At 37.9% G+C, this 23,132-nt stretch overlaps 1 protein-coding gene across 1 annotated transcript in view; it reads right to left on the bottom strand.

Moving 5' to 3' along the window:
* The window catches only part of LOC125234666 (sodium/potassium/calcium exchanger Nckx30C), a 151,079-nt gene that overhangs the window by 106,745 nt on the left and 21,202 nt on the right, over window positions 1-23,132 (bottom strand). The window contains exon 2 of the mRNA XM_048141006.1: window positions 10,430-10,453. Coding sequence (XP_047996963.1) covers window positions 10,430-10,453 — 24 coding nt within the window. The remainder of the gene's footprint in view (window positions 1-10,429; window positions 10,454-23,132) is intronic.

The following is a 23,132-nucleotide window of genomic DNA, read 5'->3' as shown; positions in this document are numbered from 1 at the left end:
CAAGCTTCACGAACGGTTGGCAGCGATTCAGGGAATGTATTGATTAATGACAGGCTACGCTATGCCGACTATGCTTTGTCAGCAAACGGACTTGCGATTAATCTGTCGATATTGTTTACGGGCCACTGTTTACTATTTAGGCCACCCAATATCAATATTATTTACTTTCTGTTGAAGTAGGTTTGTATCCTACCGACTGTGCCATTTAATATATTGTCACTACTTTAAAAAAAACTTGTATCTTCGTCTGTCAATGAAAAGAAAATTGTAGTAAGTATGTATGGAATGCATATAGACTTACTGCGTTTTAACTTTGAGTAACAGCGTGAGATATGAGATTTTTTTTAAAGTAGTGACGATATTTTTATTAATTATTTTATGTACGAAATTTCATTTCATATTTGCCAGTCGCTTTTCGGTGAAGGAAAACATCGTGAGGAAACCGGACTAATTCCAATAAGGCCTAGTTACCCTTCGGATTGGAAGGTCAGATGGCAGTCGCTTTCGTAAAACTAGTGCCTACGCCAAATCTTGGGATTAGTTGTTAAAGCGGACCCCAGGCTCCCATGAGCCGTGGCAAATGCCGGGATAACACAAGGAGGATGATGATTATTAATTATTTTAGACTTATTTTTTATCATGCAGTCTGCGTGTTATTACTACACATTTTTAAACTAAAGAATAAATGAAAAACCCGCCAAGAGCGTGTCGGGCCACGCTCATTGTAGGGTTCCGTAGTTTTCCGTATTTTTCTCAAAAACTACTGAACCTATCAAGTTCAAAACAATTTTCCTAGAAAGTCTTTATAAAGTTCTACTTTTGTGATTTTTTTCATATTTTTTAAACATATGGTTCAAAAGGTAGGGGGGGACACACTTTTTTTTCCTTTAGGAGAGATTATTTCCGAAAATATTAATATTATCAAAAAACGATTCTAGTAAACCCTATTCATTTTTAAATACCTATCCAACAATATATCACACGCTGGGGTTGGTATGAAAAAAAAATGAGTCCCCACTTTACATGTAGGGAGGGTACCCTAAAAAAACATTTTTTTTACACTTTTTATTTTACCACTTTGTCGGTGTAATTGATATACATATTGGTACCAAATTTCAGCTTTTAAGTGCTCACGGTTACTGAGATTATCCGCGGACGGACGGACGGACGGACGGACAGACAGACATGGCGAAACTATAAGGGTTCCTAGTTGACTACGGAACCCTAAAAAATCACCTCCTATTCAGTTCAGTCAGGTCCGTCAGAGCGGCTATCCATTTGGCCGATAACCACAAGAATTTAATATTTTACACATTATAGTATTTGTGTTTTAGAAATGACTATGTAATGTATAGATTCAATTTCATAATAACTTCAAACAAATAAATATTGAACTGAAATAAATGTATACTTAGAAAAAGTGACCAAGGTCTATAGTTGCCCATGGCTGGAATCGAATCAGCGTCCACTGCTGTTGCGACAGGTGCCTGAGCCTTACGGTTACAGGGTCACGGGGACTCAGATCGATTTACTCGTGAATTTCTGTTACTGAAGACTTGTGGCGCCCCTTGCACTACAAATAATAGTTATTTGTTATACAAGGGGACAAAGTTGTATTTTAACGCCGAGTGTGGAATTGAAAAACGAGCAAGTGAAAGGAGTCTATAGTTAAACCACCACGAGAAGTTTAGTTTAATACATTTGCACCCGAGTGTAACACAAAGCTTTTCCACTCACTATAGCGAGGAATCTACAACGCAAAAATGCGTTTATCACTGCTTCCAGTAGTTCCACAGGTGGTAAATCATTTTTATTACTAGATTCACCTACTTTTATCAACTTTAAAACAGTTAATTTGACTTTATTCAAGTTCAAATTACTTTACCCACTAGTGCATAAAATGCGTTTTTACCAGCTGGTATTAAAGGACAAAACACGTGTTTCCGAGCTAGTGAGGGGAAAAAATATTTTCTCATTTATTTCTAAAGAAATATTTGATTTGTAATTATAACCCCTCTAATAAAATATATACTCCCCGTTATTTATATTATGAGTAAAGAAATCTCCACCTTAATTGCTGTGTCCGGCCAAATACAGTGTTGACGGACAAACACATAGACAAATGTTTGTATACTGTACGTAACGAAAATATTTACTTTCATAGCGGTGAGGTTGAGTTGAGGCCTTTCACCTTGCTAAGGAAATATTATACCAAAGACATAATATAACTTAGTATAGATAGAAAAGTATTATTACAAAGACATAATATAGCTTTTTAGGTTTAAAACTTAGCCTATAAAATCATATTTTCCCGAAATATTTTTGCGTGTTTTTTTTTTATAAGAACAAATGACATGCTTCTTTATTTTAATATCATAATATCACGTAAATACACATTAAAAAAAATTGTAGGAATCATCAGTGTAGTTATGATAGTATTTAATAGATGGCGCTAAAAAATCGAGGTACGATTCTTATTATGAAGACGATGAAGTATGTAAATCCTATATAAATAATCCTTGCTCGGAACCATCTCAAGAAAAATATATGGTCGCCTAGGTGGCGCTACACCTTTATTTGATTCTCGGCTAGATGGGATATAGCTACAGTACAAATATTAATAGTAGTAATATTTCACAATTTTAACTCATATCAAGTTAAGAATACACAAGTTCCTGAAGGGTTGGAGGTGCCTTGCCGGCCTTTAAGATCGGTGAACGCTCTTTTGTTGAATGCTTGAAGGTCGTACGCAGTTTATTTTTTAGGTTTGCTGAACGCGGCATAAAGTTTCTGGAAAAACGTGCAGCTGAGGATTGCCGGCCATACTGCTGGCTATACACATTTTAGCGCTTAATTGCGTACACACAAACTATTTCATGTAAAAGCAACAAGCTTAGTATCCGAATCACGATGAGGTTGAGGAAGCTATAGTATGGTGTAGCAACTAAAACTGCAAGTCAGCCATCGCGGTCATGATTAATTTGCCCCAAATATCGTAGCCGTACCCAGTGTTGTCACATCTACCTATTTATAGGTAGATCTACCTATTTTGCCTCCCGTCTACCTGTCTACCTATTTCGGTCTTAAATCTACCTATTTTCTAAAATATTACTATTGTAGAAAATTCTCCATGCGTGTTACGAAATTAAGTTTTACCTGTCTTATAATTACAGCATTTTACTTAAATCGGAACGTGTTTAGTGAATAATCTGTGGCTGTCAGCTTGAAAGTCTTGATGTTTGACAGTTTTGACATTGACAGCCTGGTAGTGACAGTGACAGTGTCATTTGACAATGACATGACACTGACACTTCTGACACCCTGACAGTGGCAGCTCTCGGAGACGCTAGCTTGTGTTTAAAATATTTTAACAAAAACATGTATAAACACCATAAAGAACTCACCAAGTAAACCAATAAATATATTTTTAATAGTTTAGAAGCATTTTTAATCATTAAAACTGGACTTACCTTAGATGGTATTAAAACAGGTAGATCTACCTATTTTTCGTTTCTAATTCTACCAGTTTCTACCTATTTTTTTCACCCTGGTCTACCATTTTGTTCAAATTGTATGTGACAACACTGGCCGTACCCGTTGTGCTGGTGTCGAAATGCAAAGTATAAGTATAGCAGTTTTTAACACCGACGCAAAAACGTCGGGGTGTCATAAGACTTATAAGTTTGACGTGTCTGTCTGTCTGTGTGTGTCTGTCTGTGGCATCGTAGCTCCCAAATGGATGAACCGATTTTGATTTAGTTGTTAAAGCTGAATTAGTCGGGAGTGTTCTTAGCCATGTTTGATGGAAATCGGTTCACAATGTCGGGGTTTTTTTTTTTTTTTTTTTAAAATTTAAATATTGTGGTCAGGTCATCATTCGAAAACACAATGTTACAGAATAGCATTTTGGAATCGAATAACGCTGAATATCTGATATAAGCTTGTGACGTTTTAAAATTCGCTATTCGATAGTAAGGGAGACCAAGATGAGTTTTTTGGAAACGTATTAACTATAGCAAGCTAGCCACAGCGCTCAGCGTAGTTTTTAGGGTTCCGTAGTCAACTACGGAACCCTTATAGTTTCGCCATGTCTGTCTGTCCGTCCGTCCGTCCGTCCGTCCGTCCGTCCGTCCGTCCGTCCGTCCGTCCGTCCGTCCGTCCGTCCGTCCGCGGATAATCTCAGTAACCGTAAGCACTAGAAAGCTGAAATTTGGTACCAATATGTATATCAATCACGCCAACAAAGTGCAAAAATAAAAAATGAAAAAAAATGTTTTATTAGGGTACCCCCCCTACATGTAAAGTAGGGGCTGATATTTTTTTTCATTCCAACCCCAACGTGTGATATATCGTTAGATAGGTATTTAAAAATGAATAAGGGTTTACTAAGATCATTTTTGGATAATATTAATATTTTCGGAAATAATCGCTCCTAAAGGAAAAAAAAGTGCGTCCCCCCCCCTCTAACTTTTGAACCATATGTTTTAAAAATATGGAAAAAATCACAAAAGTAGAACTTTATAAAGACTTTCTAGGAAAATTGTTTTGAACTTGATAGGTTCAGTAGTTTTTGAGAAAAATACGAAAAACTACGGAACCCTACACTGAGCGTGGCCCGACACGCTCTTGGCCGGTTTTTTTTAGTTCGTATCTCGGGCTTGGAAACGTGCGCTATTGTGATCGCGCAAATCGACGTTGTCTTGTCACAACTCGCATCTGTTACAACTCACCTCGGTCTCCGATACCTATGCATCTTTTAGTTCTAGTCAGTAACGTTTTGAGGGCACTGTTTAATTTCTCCATACAATGAATGTTTACACGTTTATTATAAAACACCAAAAATTCATGCCACAGACTCAGGATTATATTTTAACTAGTTTTTGCCCGCGGATTAGCTCGCGTTAGAAAGAGACAAAAAGTACTATGTCACTCTCCATCCCTTCAACTAACTCCACTTAAAAAATCACATCGATTCGTCGACAAACAAACAGACACACACACTTTCCCATTTATAATATTAGTATGGATTGATTTAAAAATATGATTATCTCTGTCCCATACAGCTATAATATTCCTGTATGCCTGTCTCTTTCCCTGTGGATAATTCACTCAGGCTCTCGGGTGCTGAGGTGATTGTCAGAGTAATGTCATTTTGACAATATCATTTAGAGCTCAGCATGAAATATTGGTGTCTATTAAATTACCAGAGATCGGATTTTTGTGCGTCATCTCATACTAAAAGTCATTAAAATGACGTAAGTCACTAAGAATGTCGCAAATCCGTCCGATCTCTGAAAATTACCGAGATTTTACCAACCAACCGACGTAGCTTTAATAATGTTCACACTTCATACCAGATAACTTTAGGTTCTTCTTATAGCCGGACAACTTAGCAAGGATTTTGATAGCCCAGGATCTGCAAGTGTTATGTTAAACTTCAAACTTCCATGAATAACGAAGTTGTACCTACAGTCAAGTGTATAAAAGGATTCACACAAGTTGCTCAAAAATATGTCCCCGAAGTATATTCTGTTATGTCGACGAAATAATAGGAGACATAATTTTTGAGCTGTATATCGTTATTTTTGCAAAAAAGCGCTGGTGGCCCAGTGGTAAGAGCGTGCGACTTGCAATCCGGAGGTCGCGGAACCCCGGCTCGCACCAATGAGTTTCTCGAAACTTATGTGCGAAATGTCATTTGATATTTGCCAGTCGCTTTTCGGTGAAGGAAAACATCGTGACTATCGTGAGGAAACCGGAGTAATTCCATTAAGGTCTAGTTACCCGGGTTGGAAGGTTAGATGGCAGTCGCTTTCGTAAAAACTAGTGCCTACGCCAAATCTTGGGACTAGTTGTCAAAGCGGACCCCAGGCTCTCATGAGCCGTGGCAAATGCCGGAATAACGCAAGGAGGATGATGATCGTTATTTTTATACTGTACAGTAACATGGGATAGGTAAATATTATGCTACCCCTTTGTAAGATTAAGTATGAAAATAAATACATCAAAATGTTTACTGGTAGAATGACTAAATTTAGATTGCTACAGTAGTACTTTAAATAGACAACTTATTTTATTAATGTAATGTAAATCTCCAAACACTAACTTTTTTCTTCACGCCACTTGTCAACAATTTCTTTCCTTAAAAACTTCAACAATTCCTTATTCATTAATAATTCCGTCATCCCTATTCTCTTCTCTTAAAATCCGTAAGTAATAAACATTCATCAAAACTTGCTATCGCTGCGATCGTCGCCATCTTGAATGAGCATAGACAAGAAAACAAGATGGCGGGAATTTAATTAAAAGGGTGACCTGTCAACGTTTTAATTTACTAGCTTGTTTTGGGTTGTTATTAAATAAATATCCTGAGATCCTGTTCCTACACGGTGTTACTGTCTCCGTCTTAGAGGAAAATAAAGCCGTTTATAATGCCTACATTATTTATTATCTGTGAACCCTTCAGTTTGCAGCGTATTTAAGAATATTCTTAACTAACTTTTGCCCGCGATTTCGCTCGCGTTAGCAAGAGACAAAAAGTAGCCTGTCACTCTCCATCTTTTCAACTATCTCCACTTAAAAAATCACGTCAATTCGTCGCTCCGTTTTGCCGTGAAAGATGGACAAACAAACGGACACACACACTTTCCCGTTTATAATATTAAGTATGGGTATAATATTCACATTGCCAAGGAGAACATAGCTTGCCTATGCCTAGTTACATGTATACCCATAACGTACAATCAGTAAAATGGATCATTGGTCCCGTTACTAGGTTACTAACCCTTTTTGTTTTTGACTAAATACCAACTTGAAAAAATTCCAGGCCAGACGGGATCACCAAATCGACCGTCCGAATCAGAAAATAAATTTTAGATTAATATTATGTGATATTAAAGCGCTCTAACTTTAAAAAATGCTTCCATCAATATCAAAGTACCTACGCTCTATAATCTCTGGAAAACAACAAACAACAAAAAAAACTATAAATTGATTCGCACTTTCGTGTTATTAGCAAACTAGTTCGCGTTTTCACACCACCTGATTCGATCAGACAATCATATTGGCGAAAAATTGCTCTCGTCTGGACTGGCCTTAATACGTCGCACAGTACACACACTGACGAAATGAATATTCGTTTGAACTGAGATTCCACTGGCTGTACTAATTACCATTTCAGGCCTATTTAACACATTCTCTCCTCTCCATTGAATTATCTCCTCTAATGAATATTTAAATACGAAATGATTAATGCGTTCAGTTTTAGAGGTGTGCCTTGGAAGATTTGTGATGTTTTTAATTAGATAATAGGTAGATTTTACTACTCTAAATTATCTAAATCAGCAATTCCCGTCAACTTTGTACAAAAATTAAGGGAAAAGTTAAATTTGTTTTTATTAATTCCTATTTTGTTACCAAGATTTTTTTGATGAATTGAGATTTTATTAAGTTTTATTTCGTCATTAAGGTTCTCTAGTATCTATATTTTCTTAATTATAACAATTATCCTGTATATATCTTACGAAAGTCGAATTATATTACTAAATGTTGGTAACAAAATAGGATCAATTAAAATTTGCTGACGTGGCATTGTACAAAGTTGACGGGAATTGCTGAAATATATGGGCATTTTCAGAATTTGGGACCTCCCCCAATTAGCTTAAGTTGTTAACAAAAATTAACTCGCTGTCAGTTTTGTGACGACAAATTAAGCATACAATCTGTCTCTAAAAATGTACTTTTTTCACATTTCGAATGTAGATTATCGCTTAAAGTTTATGTTATCAACACAAAAACAATATTTTTATAGTTTCATGATTATATACTTATCGTCACAAAGCTGACAGTGAGTTAATTTTTGTTAACAACTTTCGCTAATTGGGGTGTCCCAAATTCTGAAAATGCTCATATAAAAGAAGAAACTGCTGACTGACTGACTGATATTTCAACGCACAGCCGAAACCACTGATCCTAGAGATCCCAAATTTGTCACGTAGTTTCTTATAAGGTGTAGAGGAGCACTAAGAAAGGATCTTTCTAAATTCACCTCCTAAAGGGGTGGGAGTCCAAAGTTTGTATGGGAATCAAGAGTAAAAGCTAGTAATTAGATAAAAGGATTAGGTATGTAAATAACTAGGAAACATTAAATAAATGTAATATACAAAGAAAAAGTGACCAAAGCCTCCAGTGCTCCGAGCTGGAATCGAACCAGCGTACTCCGCTACCACGAGCCTACGGAAATGTCATATACTTAGAAATTTCGACCCTTGCTTTCGTGGACCGATAGCCGAGTGGTTCTGGCATTCGCCCGGTAAGCGGAGTACGCTGGTTCGATTCCAGCTCGGAGCACTGGAGGCTTTGGTCACTTTTTCTTTGTATATTACATTTATTTAATGTTTAGAACATAATAGTAGTGTTACTACTTAAAATAACAAGTTAAAATATTTTCTATGAAAGTAATTTAATTTGTTCTTAGAGAACTAGGAAACAAGTAAGTATTAGGGTGAAGTCACATCTATCAGCATCGAGCCGCGTTTTGTGTAAGTGCGAGAATGCGTACGCATGTTTTCAGCTTGCCGATATATGTGACATTATCTGGGTAAAGTGACCTTATTGTTGATGGCGCTTACGACGTTATAAGCGATGTTCTTGTACAAATACGACGCCGCGGGACGTAAGCGCCATCGACAATAAGGACCCTTTACCCTGATAACGTCACATATAAGCGTCTTTATACTAACGAGCGATTTCACATACATAAAATGCTGATAGATGTGATTCCACCCCTAAGGGGGTCCACAGACTATCAGTCTACCGGACGGCATCGGCCTGTCAGTTTTTCGGCGCTGTCACTTTTTGTTCTAAATGACAGGCCAAAGTCGTCCGCCCCTTTATGCTTAGGTTATTCATGCTTAAGCGAGTCATGCATAATTAAAAATTAAAATAACCTGAATATTATCGGAATATAAGTTTTTTGAGAAAGCCAGCCGCGAACATTAATGTTCGTAAATTGCGGGCAGTGTGCTCATAAATACTCATATATTTATATTCTACTAGCTTTTGCCCGCGTCTTCGCTCGCGTTAGAAAGAGACAAAAAGTAGCCTATGTTACTCTCCATCCCTTCAACTATCTCTACTTAAAAAATCACGACAATTCGTCGCTCCGTTTTGCCGTGAAGGACGGACAAACAAACATACACACACTTTCCCATTTATAATATTAGTATGGATCTACTCATCACCAGGACGAGTGAATAGGAAACACTAGTGTGGTCTCCCTCAATCATCAATGGTAAAGGTGGCGTCTTTATTATTTAGGACATGGGTCCTACATCCGATATCGGATCGGATAATGTGAAAGCTCCGTTTCAACGAAATAAAATGGTATTGAGAGAGGTAAGTAAAACTCGTATCATTGCCTTTTCAATTATGTTGTTTAACGTGCGTATGAAAGATGAAAAAACCGTCTCAATTTAGTAAGGTTCCGCAAACATTATCAATTAGATTTAGTTAATTTTTTTTAAACCTGCGTTGAAAACAACTCGGAGTTTTCTACTTTTGCCAGGCGATGATAGTTGTTTTAGGTGAAGAGCCGGGGTTTTACGGAACCAATGTAACCAATGGAACCAATGTAATGTAATTGCACGATATTCGAACAAATCAAATGAAATGTTTTTATTAGTTTAACAAACACATCAGATCTGGTCAATACGTATCTTTAAGTGTAACGGCCCGGCCACGACATTGGTCTAAGCGCGACAGCGGTGAGCGGCAGCCATACGTGCGAATGAAAAGTCCCATCGCTGTGTCTCGCCCCAATGTATGGCCGCCGCTCACCGCTGTCGCGCTTAGACCAATGTCGTGGCTGAGCCGTAAGGCCTGAGAGTACGCTCATACGGGGTGTGCAGCGTTGCGAGGCTTCCGGCGTGCATGTCGAACAATTGAAGCTAATACAATACAAGTGTCCTCAGTCGACGCTGCATATATTCAAAGACATATATAACTCCGTATAGACAGATAAAGTCTACGAAAAAAACGTACCTCAGTACCATATAGAAAAAGGTACGGTGGCCTAGATGGCATTACACCTTTTGGGTACGCTCAGCTAGATGGCGCTAATATTAATATTTGACATTTTGACACATATCAAGCTAAGAAGGGCCAAATTGTCAAAACTGAGGTTCAAAAGTTCTAAGCCTGTGTCAAGAGATGGTATTCTATGCACTGTGATTACACATTTTACTTTGACAGTAACTCTCTATAATACTCGATCCTCTTTGATATATTTCTATGCACGATCGCACGCCCCTCCGAACGCTCCGGTCCAAGCGTCCACTCAGGCCTCATTTGGCTAAAAAATACGCCATGCAACAAACAAAAGCATGAAAGGAAGGAAGTGATAAGTGCTAGTTATAAGGCAATCACTCACCAAGGTTTGAGCAGCGGTCTGGTGCTGGAAAAACAGGCCCAAGTCAGTATAGCCAGTAAAGAAGGGACTTTAGAGGTGCCGGGCCGTTTGTGCGACAAACGCAGGTTTAAACGAACGCAAACCAGAGCAAGGTACAGTCAACAACAGTCGCTTACCATCAGGCGACCTGTCTGCTCGTTTGCCTCCTATCCCATAAAAAAAAACAGCTGTGAATGCGAAGTGCCAAAAATATGTATACACACCTTTATGTACAGGCAATAAATGGAATATCGTCACTACTTTTAACAAATCTCGTATCTCACGCTGTTCCTCAAAGTTAAAACGCAGTACACTGAGAGAAATTTGCATTGTGAATTTAACAAGTTCGACTTGTTGCGGTTTATCCGTTTGAATCCATGCGCGGATCCAGGGGGGGGGGTCATGGGGGTCATGACCCCCCCCTGGAGCCTAAGTTGGCCATACAAATAGACCACGTGACCCCCCCCTGGGGCCCCGGGCCTTTACCACGTGACCCCCCCCTGGGCACGAAGCTGGATCCGCGCTTGTTTGAATCAGCCAAACGTATGTTTAAAACAATATGTGTCAGGTTGTTTTTATAAAATTAACTTGTTGATTCAAATATATTGCCGATTCAAATGACAAGTAGCTTGTTGTTTGAACCAAAGAGCACGTAGGCGCTATTTTAACCAAAAAACTTGTTGAACGAACATGAAAACTGGTTGTATTTTCTCTCAGTGTAAGTCTATATGTATTCCATACATACTTACTACTACAATTTTCTTTTCATTGACAGACGAAGATACAAGTTTTTTTAAAAGTAGTGACGATATGTATACACACCTTTATGTACAGGCAATACATATTTTTAGAACTTTGTCTGTTTTCACAGCTGTGTTGTTGACTGTATATGTTTACTTCATTTTGTCAGTGGTCAGACCTAAGTGCGTTTGCACATTATCCGCTCCGATATTGGCTGTAGGACCGATATCCTTTATATGGGCGCCATCTTTGACATCCTTTTGATCCTTTCTACATCAATATCAGATCGAATAATGCGAAATCTAAGTTGATATGGATTTTAATGCTTTGTTTCACAGAATATGACCTCGTTGTCAACTTAGTTTGGTCTGACTAGCGTCTTTTGAGTATCGGCGTCTATCGGACAAGAGATATTAGGAATTAGAAAGGGACAATACTATCTTGTCCCTTTCAAATGAATATATTTAATACAACGGGATTATACAACAATTTTGCCACTTTTTAATTTTTAAGTTCAAATATATGAAATGATGTCGCTGTGTAGCAGCGCTAACGTTGCGCTAATGCTGCATCTACACATAGGCTATTCAACGAAAATGCATGATGGCGTCTCTTTGAGCATTTCTTTTTTTTTGTCATTTTTTTATTTTGATTTTTTTAGGGAGTTTTAGATCAAGGTAATTGTACTCAGAGTCACGAGTACTTTCAATCTCACTGGGAGACAAAAAGTGTCCCAGAATTTCCATACATTTTTGTTACTTTCCTCTTTTGTTACCCCACACAACATTGTACGGAAAATGGTATCAAAATAAGAAAAAATCGTATGGGACAATTTTTTTAACTACTAGGAATGAAAAAGCTAGTGATTCTGAGTAGAAATAGCATTTTTATTCAAAAATATCACATTTCATAAAAGTGGCAAAAAAAAAGGAAATGCTCCAATAACCCTTGATAGGGAGAGACGGTATCACGAATATTTGCGGAATCGCTACGTGTGGGATGTATCTTTACAGGTCGGCTAGACGACGACACTCTTAAAACGTTTGAGCAGGGTAGATTTTAGGGTTTTTAGTCACTTGCGTTAGTCACATGCGACTAAAGCTGCGTTAAACACACAAACGGACCGACACCTTAACATTAGTCGAAGCACAGAGTGAGTACCTTTCATGATATAGTCACTACTTTGAAAAAATCTCGTATCTCACGCTGCTCCCCAAAGTTAAAACGCAGTAAGTCTATGCATGCTTACTACAATTTTCTTTTCATTGACAGACGAAGATACAAGTTTTTTTTAAAGTAGTGACGATGTGGAGCACAGAGAACTAGAGAAGCCTAGATCTACGGAACAGCGCATTATACGGACATATACGCGATTGTGTGAGCGAGAGAGCGCTATGAAGATAGCGATGTCTCGCTCGCACACCGAAGCGACGAATCCGCATTCAAGATCGTCTTGTAAATGTAGTGCTATCCATGGGAACATTATTCACATTGGACCAACCGAGTTTCCCCAGACCTATCGACGCGCGACGCGGAATCGACTCGAGCCGATGAAAAATCGCTCGTTAGTATGACGCTTAGGCGTCGTCTTCGCAGAACGCACGTACGCATGTTCATACAGACGAGCGAGTTTTGATCTGCAAAAGCCGATTTTTTTTATACTACGTCGGTGGCAAACAAGCATACGGTCCGCCTGATGGAAAGCGGTCACCGTAACCTATGGACGCATGCAACTTAAAGAGTGTCACATGCGCGTTGCCACCCCATTAGAAACTTGTACACTCCCCTTTGCTGTGTTAACTATTCGATTCCGTCGAAGGTTTGGGGAGACCCTTAGGCTGGTTGTCTATTGTTTGCCCGACAGTCATTTAACATAATATTCATTTGCCCGAATCTAACTTGCCTGAATTTCATTTGCCCGAATGATTTGTTTACCATAAAAATCATATGACATACTCGTTGTTTATCCGAATATTACCTTCCATAATCATACAATGCCATACTATTTGTTAGCCATATTATTAAGTGCAATAATATGGTTTCATAGAATATTCAAACGCCATAAGCAATTATTGCCATATTAATTGTTGCCCATATTATTACCTAACCTAACCTACTTTCTGATAGCAGTTTCATTTTCCAGGGGTCACAGTTCTAAGCTAACCTAACCTACTTTCTGATAGCAGTTTCATTTTCCAGGGGGTCGCAGTTCTAACCTAACCTAACCTACTGTCTGATAGTATTTTCATTTTCCGGGGGGTCACAGTTCTAACCTAACCTAACCTACTTTTCAAGCAGTTTCCTTTTCCAGAGGTTCACAGTTCTAACCTAACCTAACCTACTTTCTGATAGCAGTTTCATTTTCCAGGGGGTCAGTTCTAACCTAACCTAACCTACTTTCTGATACCAGTTTCATTCTCTAGTCCTTCTAGTACCTATTATAGTAGTTTTCGATTCTGCCAAAGTACATTATGGAAATTGACTTTTCTGGACGCTAATTTGTATGACAAATGATGGTATGGAATGTGGTAATTACGGATTTCGATGATTCTGACAAATGACATTATGGAAACTGACTTTATGGGAAACAAAGTTTCTGACACTAGATTAATATAGTAAACAATGATTATGGCATTAGATGTTATGAGAAACAAAATTATGATTGTTGAATAGGATGGCAAATAAAATTATGGCAAATGAAATTCTGGCAAATGGGGGTATCCCCCTTAGGCTAGATTCACACGGCGTTCATTTTCCCGTATATCGTATACGAAAAATCATTTACATGGAATACGAGATTTTCTTGCAAAAACTCGCCATTCAAAGTGAGCTGTCACTACAGTATTCGATAAAGTCTATACGGTATACGATATAGGCCGGCAACAGACAGTCTTAAAAATTCATAATCTTAAAAAAAATGTGTATGCAAACTGACACTGACAGATCTGTCAGTGTCAGTTTGAACTGTCAATTTGCATACAATTTTTTTTTAAGATTATGAATTTTTAAGACTGTCTGTTGCCGGCCATAGTGTGTACTGTAAGTGTAGTGTGTACCGTATGTGAAACCTCTTACAGTACCTGGCCTAATTATTCTAAAAGTCAGTCCAAACAAGACAATTTTGTGCGCAATCGGATTCAGTTGCCAATTTTATTGTGTGATTCATAATGAGGAGGCACACTCAAAGGTTATGACAGATGGCGCCACCTTATTAGTCCATTGCACTTGCATTGCACAGATAAAAAATTGCATACGTGAGAGCGAGAAGATGATATGTTTTTTCTCTCTCACACATATGAATGATACTGATATTCCTAGACACTTGCACAGGCGCCGCCTGTCGGGATAAAATGTCAGTGTGCCTTCTCATTGAAATTTAAGAACATTGCTTGCCGTTCCTAAATTGCGTAGAAGTGAACCCTATAAAAGATAACAATTTAATCTTCAATTCAGTTAATAAATAATAAGTATTTTTTTAGCTCGTTGGGACTTCATTTGAGGAAGGGCATGAACATGATAGGCTTGTGCCGTTTCGTTCGTTGATCGGAGCGTTCCGATCTCGTTCAATCGCTCCCGCGAACTAGTTCGCTCTTTTAGGTCTTTTGCTCATTTAGTTCAGCCAGACCAGCGACCATTGCGATCGGAAAGATCAGAACGAATGGGGCCGAATAGTGTCAAAATGACACGAATAGTCCACAGATAGTAACATTCCGGGCCGAAAGGTTGTAAGTAACCTAAGTTTAATATGAAAACTTGACTTTTTTTGTTGCTCTGCTAAGTAGCTCTCGCTCTCGGTCGGCGCAGTCACACACTCGTTCTCGATCCAAACCGCTCGCGCTCGCCGATCCTATACTGAGCTAAATGAGCAAAGACCGATTCTCAGACCACGGAAAGATTCAGTTCATTTCGGTCATTGATGGGATTTTATTCCTAACAGTTCATAGTTCATGAACGACACGAGCCTAATTAACGAGTTGATGTTTCAAAGAAAATTTGAAATTCATTCATATTTCTATTGGATATATCTCTGTGTAGCAACCATGAGTTCAGAATATGTTTCTCGATAGCAAGATAGTCATAGAAAATATAATGGTGGAACAAGTGTACCTACAGCAGCGCTCCAAACGGTTACTTATTCAACTCAAAAAATACACACATATACACATACTTTATCAACTTTTCGCTATCGAGACACGATTTCTAAACAATACCCATTAGAAGTAATTTCTACCAAAAAATAATTTTGGCCGCGCAGATCGCTTAAATACCTGTATGTGCAGCGCTTCAAACGGTTACTTACTACTTAAACTCAAAAAATACACACATATACACATACTTTATCAACTTTTCGCTATCGAGATAAGATTTCTAAAGTAGTAAAGTTTCTATGTGTAGTAACAGAACTGAAGTAACAGTATTTTTTCAAATACAATTTAAAAATAAAGAGAGAAACAGTTTTTAAAACAATTTCAGATAAAAGAGTCTTTTCCTACACGAATCGCCGGCAAATTTATAAGGCAATTAGCGGGGCGCTTAATAATTTGGGGTAGTTTTGCTGCAACGTTTTTGTGAAAACATGGGCTATTAGAGAGAAACGCCTGTTCGTTCCATCTATAGCTAAGGCCCAATTTAATTTCAGACCACGAAGTAGTCAACTTTTAGCTGTGCCTAAAACCCGTACTGTATCCCATGGCCAATCACCACTTGTCCGCGCTCTACGGTATATTAATGCGCTACTCGCATCAGCACCGGAATGTGATGTATTTGCAAGTGATTGGTTGGATCTGTGTAAAGAATGTATGAGGTTTTGTGAGATGATGGATAAACGTGAATCTTCTGTCTTGTATTAGTTTATCTGTGTTTTTTTTTTTTCCTTTTTAGATTGTATTATGTACCTAGTTGTATAAATACTGTCTGTTATCAATTTCACAGTGTATTAGTCCGCTGTAATGCTGTGTAAATTTTTTGAATCAATAAATAAATAAATAAATAAAATGTGTCTACATTGTTGACTAGAATATTATGCACTGTTTTGCCAAGATATTAAGATTGACCGAAGGTTGCAAAACTTTTAGCAAAGAGAATCGAGTATATAGAACTAGCTTTTGCCCGCGGCTTCACTCACGTTAAATTTGAAAATTGTGGAATGTTCCATACAAACTTCTACCCCCCATTTTAAGGAAGTGGGGGTTAGAAAGAGACAAAAAGTAGCCTAATATGTATCTCTCCATCCCTTCAACTATCTCAACTTAAAAAATCACGTCAATTCGTCGCTCCGTTTTGCCGTGAAAGACGGACAAACAAACAGACACACACACTTTCCCATTTGTAATATTATAGTATGGATTACTGTCAAAGTAAAATATGTAGTTAATTACAGTGCATAAACTGCGATCTTTCGACACAGGCACAGAATATATAATAGTACAAGTACAGAAAGCCCACTGCATTGATGTTCACGAAATGCCGCCTTTTAAAGTGCCTACAAAATTTTTACAAAGAAACCAGCCGCACGTGCGCAGCGTCGGATGATAGGGTTGCCTATGGATTAAAACGAATTAATTATTCAGATAAAATTTTGTACTATTATATTTAAGTCTTTGGTACTTTGGTATTTTGGTTTAAGTTCCAACATCACAAGCCTTATTGAACTTTTCCGTGGGACTTAATCAATAGTAGATCTGTGTAAGATTATGGTACATATTTTATTCATGATGTCTATTTAACTTAGCGTTGTTAGCCATTCCACACGCGGACATCGCATATGAACCTTAAAAAAAACTCGCGACGTAAAATAACAATAGAAAGAGCGTTCCGTGAGAACGCGCGCCGCTCCTGATTAGGCCGCGAACTCGCGGCCGCCGGCATGTACTTGTAGCACGGCGATAGAATCGCGGAGTGAGCCGCCCCTGACACAGGCTTAACCTAACTTTTGATAGTTTGGGCAATTCGGCCCATGTTCTCAACTTAATATAATTATGTTAAAAATATGGTGGCGGTCACTTGGGGGACAACTGGGAAGTCTACTGGTAAAGATGCAGCTCGCTCTCGGTGCGTTTGGAACAACTTTTGTGGGCGGAAACGGTGGCTTTGCATACAAATTGCACGTCCGGTGCAGGCCTTACGAGTACACAACACTACGAGTATATGTATACACTTGTGTAGAGTGAAATAGGGTCAGGACTAGACTAGGGATCTCTCGTGAAAGTGGGAGTATACCGCCTTTACTGTGGAACTAATGGGACTTATATTGTTAAGAGTCCAAGGCCGCAGTTTACTTGTTTTAAACCGACGCATAAACGACGGGGTCTTATAAGTTTGACATGTCTATCTGTCTGTGGCATCGTAGCTTTCGAACGGGAGAACCGATTTAGATTTCTTTTTTTTGTTTGAAAGCTGAAGTAGTCAGGAGTGTATAGCCGTAGTGTGTATGATGTAGTGTTTGATGAAAATCGATCTACAATGTCGGGGTTTTTTCAAAATTTAAATTTTGTATTGAAGTTATATTATCTGAACTGAAGTTAATTTATTAGGAGAGGTATTATTGGACCAAATACACCACGACGAGCGGACAAACTTTGAATCAACCAGACAGGTCAATGGACGAAATTATTTTGAATGCTAAAAGTCCTTTGCCTACCTTTATTTCAAATAACCGCTAATTCTTTTAAAGGTGGAAAATTACTACCTTGGGTGATACTTGAACTCACGGCCTCTGAATATTTACTCCAGCGCTCTACCAACTGGACATCCAGATCGCAAAGCCGTCCAGGTCGAGGCAGTAATTTTTCTCTTTTACATTTTTTCTAAGCATAGTGGCATCGATTGCGGACATGTCTGCTTATGCTTATCAAAAATTTTACCTCTAATTCGTATGAAAACTAATATGGATAAAACAGTTTTAATTAAATTATTAAAAAACCGGCCAAGAGCGTGTCGGGCCACGCTCAGTGTAGGGTTCCGTAGTTTTCCGTTTTTTTCTCAAAAACTACTGAACCTATCAAGTTCAAAATAATTTTCCTAGGAAGTCCTTATAAAGTTCTACTTTTGTGATTTTTTTCATATTTTTTAAACATATGGTTCAAAAGTTAGAGGGGGGGGGACGCACTTCTTTTTCCTTTAGGAGCGATTATTTCCGAAAATATTAATATTATCAAAAAACAATCTTAGCAAACCCTTATTCATTTTTAAATACCTATCCAACAATATATCACACATTGGGGTTGGAATGAAAAAAAATATCAGCCCCCACTTTACATGTAGGGGGGGTACCCTAATAAAACATTTTTTTCCACTTTTTGTTTTCGCACTTTGTTGGCGTGATTGATATACATATTGGTACCAAATTTCAGCTTTCTAGTGCTAACGGTTACTGAGATTATCCGCGGACGGACGGACGGACGGACGGACGGACGGACGGACGGACGGACGGACGGACGGACGGACGGACGGACGGACGGACGGACGGACGGACGGACGGACGGACGGACGGACGGACGGACAGACAGACATGGCGAAACTATAAGGGTTCCTAGTTAAAAACCGGCCAAGAGCGTGTCGGGCCACGCTCAGTGTAGGGTTCCGTAGTTTTCCGTATTTTTCTCAAAAACTACTGAACCTATTAAGTTCAAAACAATTTTCCTAGAAATTCTTTATAAAGTTCTACTTTTGTGATTTTTTTCATATTTTTTAAATATATGGTTCAAAAGTCAGAGATGGGGGGGCGCACTTTTTTTTCCGTTAGGAGCGATTATTTCCGAAAATATTAATATTATCAAAAAACGATGCTAGTAAACCCTTATTCATTTTTAAATACCTATCCAACAATATATCACACGTTGGGGTTGGAATGAAAAAAAAAATCAGTCCCCACTTAACATGTAGGGGGGGTACCCTAACAAAACATTTTTTTCCACTTTTTATTTTACCACTTTGTCGGCGTGATTGATATACATATTGGTACCAAATTTCAGCTTTCCAGTGCTAACGATCACTGAGATTATCCGCGGACGGACGGACGGACGGACGGACGGACAGACAGACATGGCGAAACTATAAGGGTTCCTAGTTGACTACGGAACCCTAAAAAAGCACCAGGTGCCTATTTCTCATACTTGTCGTTACGCGAAAATAAGAAACATTATTGCTCAGGTAATAAGAGAGAAAATCGTAGTTAATCAAATTTAATAAGCTTATTTTATATTATAATGAGTCGAGCAATTTTCATTCTATTTATGTTATGGATAGATAGCTAATTTCTATTGATTGACCTAATTTTTGTGTTAGAATACCTACTTGCATACATGAGAAAGAACCTAGAAGTCCTAGAACCATTACACGATATTCATAGGTTTCTGGGCCATTTTTTTTTTTTTCAAAGTTGTCCACCCCGCTTTTTTTTTGGATTTGGAATTTGGACTCAGAACCGCGAGCTCTTTCAATCCTAATAGGAGAAAAAAAGTGTACTAAGGTTTTTTTCCCCATTCCGTTACCATTTTTTCATACATTTTGTATGGCGGTAACGGAATGGAAGGTTTGAAAAATGTATGGAAATCTTGGGACATTTCTTTTCTCCTATCAGGGTCGAAAGGCCTCGCGATTCTGAGTATGAATCGCGTAAAACATACCTATGTTACAAAAAAAGTGGGGGAACCACTTTGAAAAAAATATCTTACCCATTAGCTCTCTTGCGTATTTTTGATACATACTAGGAAATCAGTGTTATCAGTGATCTAATTCACAATAGTTATCTATAGTCTTCCGACAGTGACACTTCGCAGTTCATTGCCTGTTTAAGAAGGAAAAACCGGCCAAGAGCGTGTCGGGCCACGCTCAATATAGGGTTCCGTAGTTTTCCGTCTTTTTCTCAAAAAGTACTGAACCTATCAAGTTCAAAACAATTTTCCTAGAAATTCTTTATAAAGTTCTACTTTTGTGATTTTTTTCATATTTTTTAAACATATGGTTCAAAAGTTAGAGGGGGGGACACACTTTTTTTTCCTTTAGGAGCGATTATTTCCGAAAATATGAATATTATCAAAAAACGATTTTAGTAAACCCTTATTCATTTATAAATACCTATCCAACAATATATCACACGTTAGGATTGCAATGAAAAAAAAATTACTCCCCACTTTACATGTAGGGGGGGTACCCTAAAAAAACATTTTTTTCCACTTTTTATTTTTGCACTTTGTCGGCGTGATTGATATACATATTGGTATCAAATTTCAGCTTTCTAGTGCTAACGGTCACTGAGATTATCCGCGGACGGACAGACAGACATGGCGAAACTATAAGGGTTCCTAGTTGACTACGTAACCCTAAAAATAGCCCTTCTATCCTTCTTACCCATTGCCTCTATGGCGTATTTTTGCTACATACTAGGAAATCATTGTTATCAGTGGTCTAATTCACAATAGTGATGATAGTCCCCCGACAGTGACACTTCGTTAACTAAATGTTACTTACGACGCGAAACGCCACCGAAACGCCGCAGAAATGTAGTCTGGCTTTGTCGCGGCAATACGCAAGAGCGATAGAGATAGATAGCTACGAAAGAGAGCGTGTGTGTGCGTATTATCGTGAGGGTTTGTGCATTCGGCTGACGCTCACAGAAATAGGCGCAGAATTTCCAAGTCAAGTATCAATGTCACTGAGGTGTAATAGCTCACAGCTACAACGTCTGACTAAAAGGAATAGAAACTGAAAAGTGGCAATATTGTAGTGCCTTCCCTTTCAAATCAATATGTGTGAGAAAACGGGACGACACTACGATGTTGCCACTTTTAAATTTACGCTACGAGCATAAGATAGCGGTGAACGTTGGCTGTACATACGTACAGTCAATCAATTGGAACCCTAGGTCACTCTACAACCACGAAAAATAAATGAAAAAAGTTTATTATATAAATTAACAATTACAGAAAATCACGACCCTGTGTCCTGCACTGTGAGAAATTTGCATTGTGAATTTAACAAGTTCGACTTGTTGCGGTTTATCCGTTTGAATCATCCAAACGTATGTTTAAAACAATATGTGTCAGGTTGTTTTTATAAAATCGACTTGTTGATTCAAATATATCGATACCTTTGGGTTCAATTGGCGTAAAGGACAAAATGCAGGTTTTCAGGAGAAGCAAAAAACAACTTTTTTTTTAGAAAAATGTTTATATCTTTTTTGTTTTTTGACCTATATTTGTGACGTATATAGAAAAATATGTAGATTTTTAGTATCCTTAACCTAGTGTAGCACCTGTAGTGATAAACTAAACGGTTTAGAAGTTAGATGGTTGTAAAGGACATGTCAAAATGCTATGAACGGCCTTTACACCCGCGATTTTTTTTAACAATTAGAGTTGATAGGGTCGTAAATGACGGTCTTAGATGATTTTTATACAAATTCGGGGCGTAAATGTGACCGGAATGGTACAAATGGCAACTGTTTTTAGCTTAGTTTACAATTGAAAAACTTGAAAAATGTATCAAAACGTAGTTAATATGCCATAGAATAGCCACAATAGTGTTACAGTGTATATTTATCTAAATATTTAGCAAAGACAAAGAACAAGACTATTTTATACCCAGTTTTGCAATAAAAAAACAACATTTGCTTAAAAACTATGTAGTATTTTGGAAAGTTATTATTTTAGTACTCGCCGCTGTCTCAACTCTCAATAAGTTACGCATTCAGTATTTAATTCTAGCAGGGAAACGCTTTCGTAGTTTAAGTAAATACTTATAAAAACACTAATGGTACTCACGTAAACTTTAATCAGCAACTGTGAACAGTAGACTATATTAATACGACAGTAATTTTAAGTCTAAAGTAGAAAGAAGTTCTAAGAACAACTAAGAGTTAAGTACCAATTTATAAACGCAAGTTAGGACGCGTATACAAACTGTGACCAACTAATAAATAATAGTAACTGTAGTCAAGACTACCTACTATGTTGATTCATATTTTTGATAATTTTAAAACAGAAGATTGTTATTTAGTCTTTCACCTGTTAAATAAGAATAATCTTAATTATGAGTTCAATCCTAGAAATATTATAGTCAATGCTTTAAGTACCTGTGGGTACATAGCCAAGTCACCAAACGCTAACGCTCATTCGCTAGCGAAACGCACCTGTTATTGTCGCACTAAATGTTAGTATAGTCTACTGTTAAAGTTTACTGGCGGCGTAGCTGAATGGCAATCGTCGACGCCAGACGCCGACAAAAATGCAGTCTGGTGCAATACGCAAGAGCGATAAAGATATATAGCTACGAAATAGATATTATCGTGAGCGTTTGTGCATACGTTGTGGGTACGTACCCTGATTACCATAGTGTTTTTTTTAATTACCTACATCTCGTCGCAGTATAATAATACTACGGAAGCGTTTCCCCGCTAGAATTAAAGGCTGAATGCGTAACCTACTGACTATTCAACAGCGGCGAATACTAAAAAGATAACTTTGAGCTTGTTGCCAAAGTATCAGTAGATCGTTTTTAAGCAAATATTGTTTCTTTATTACAAAACTGGATAAAAAATAGTCTTGTTCTTTTTTGTTTCTAAGATAGCTTAGATAAATAATACACTGCATTAAACTAATGACTATTCTATGGCATATTAAGTACGTTTTGACACTTTTTTCCAGTTTTTAATTGTAAACTTAGCACAACACGTAAGACTCCTTATTCCTTAGAGCGCTCATCAATTTCACGAAACGGCCATCGATAGATGGCGTTGGCACTCGGTACGCGAGCACCTGCAACTCAACGCGCGTTTCAACGCCGACACAAATAATCTTGATAGTTTTGAATTAAATTGGTAATAACATAATTTTCAATTTTATACGGGGAATTTCCTGTTCATGGTATGGTAGTAGTAAATAAGGTGTATGAATGTAGTAAAAGTATAGTAGTCTACATATACATATATAAATACAGGTTTCCT

The sequence above is a fragment of the Leguminivora glycinivorella genome, chromosome 16 (assembly GCF_023078275.1).
Source record: "Leguminivora glycinivorella isolate SPB_JAAS2020 chromosome 16, LegGlyc_1.1, whole genome shotgun sequence".
NCBI classification, from domain to species: domain Eukaryota; kingdom Metazoa; phylum Arthropoda; class Insecta; order Lepidoptera; family Tortricidae; genus Leguminivora; species Leguminivora glycinivorella.
The sequence above is the reverse complement of the archived record's forward strand: the minus strand, read 5'-3'. Positions and strand labels throughout refer to the sequence as shown.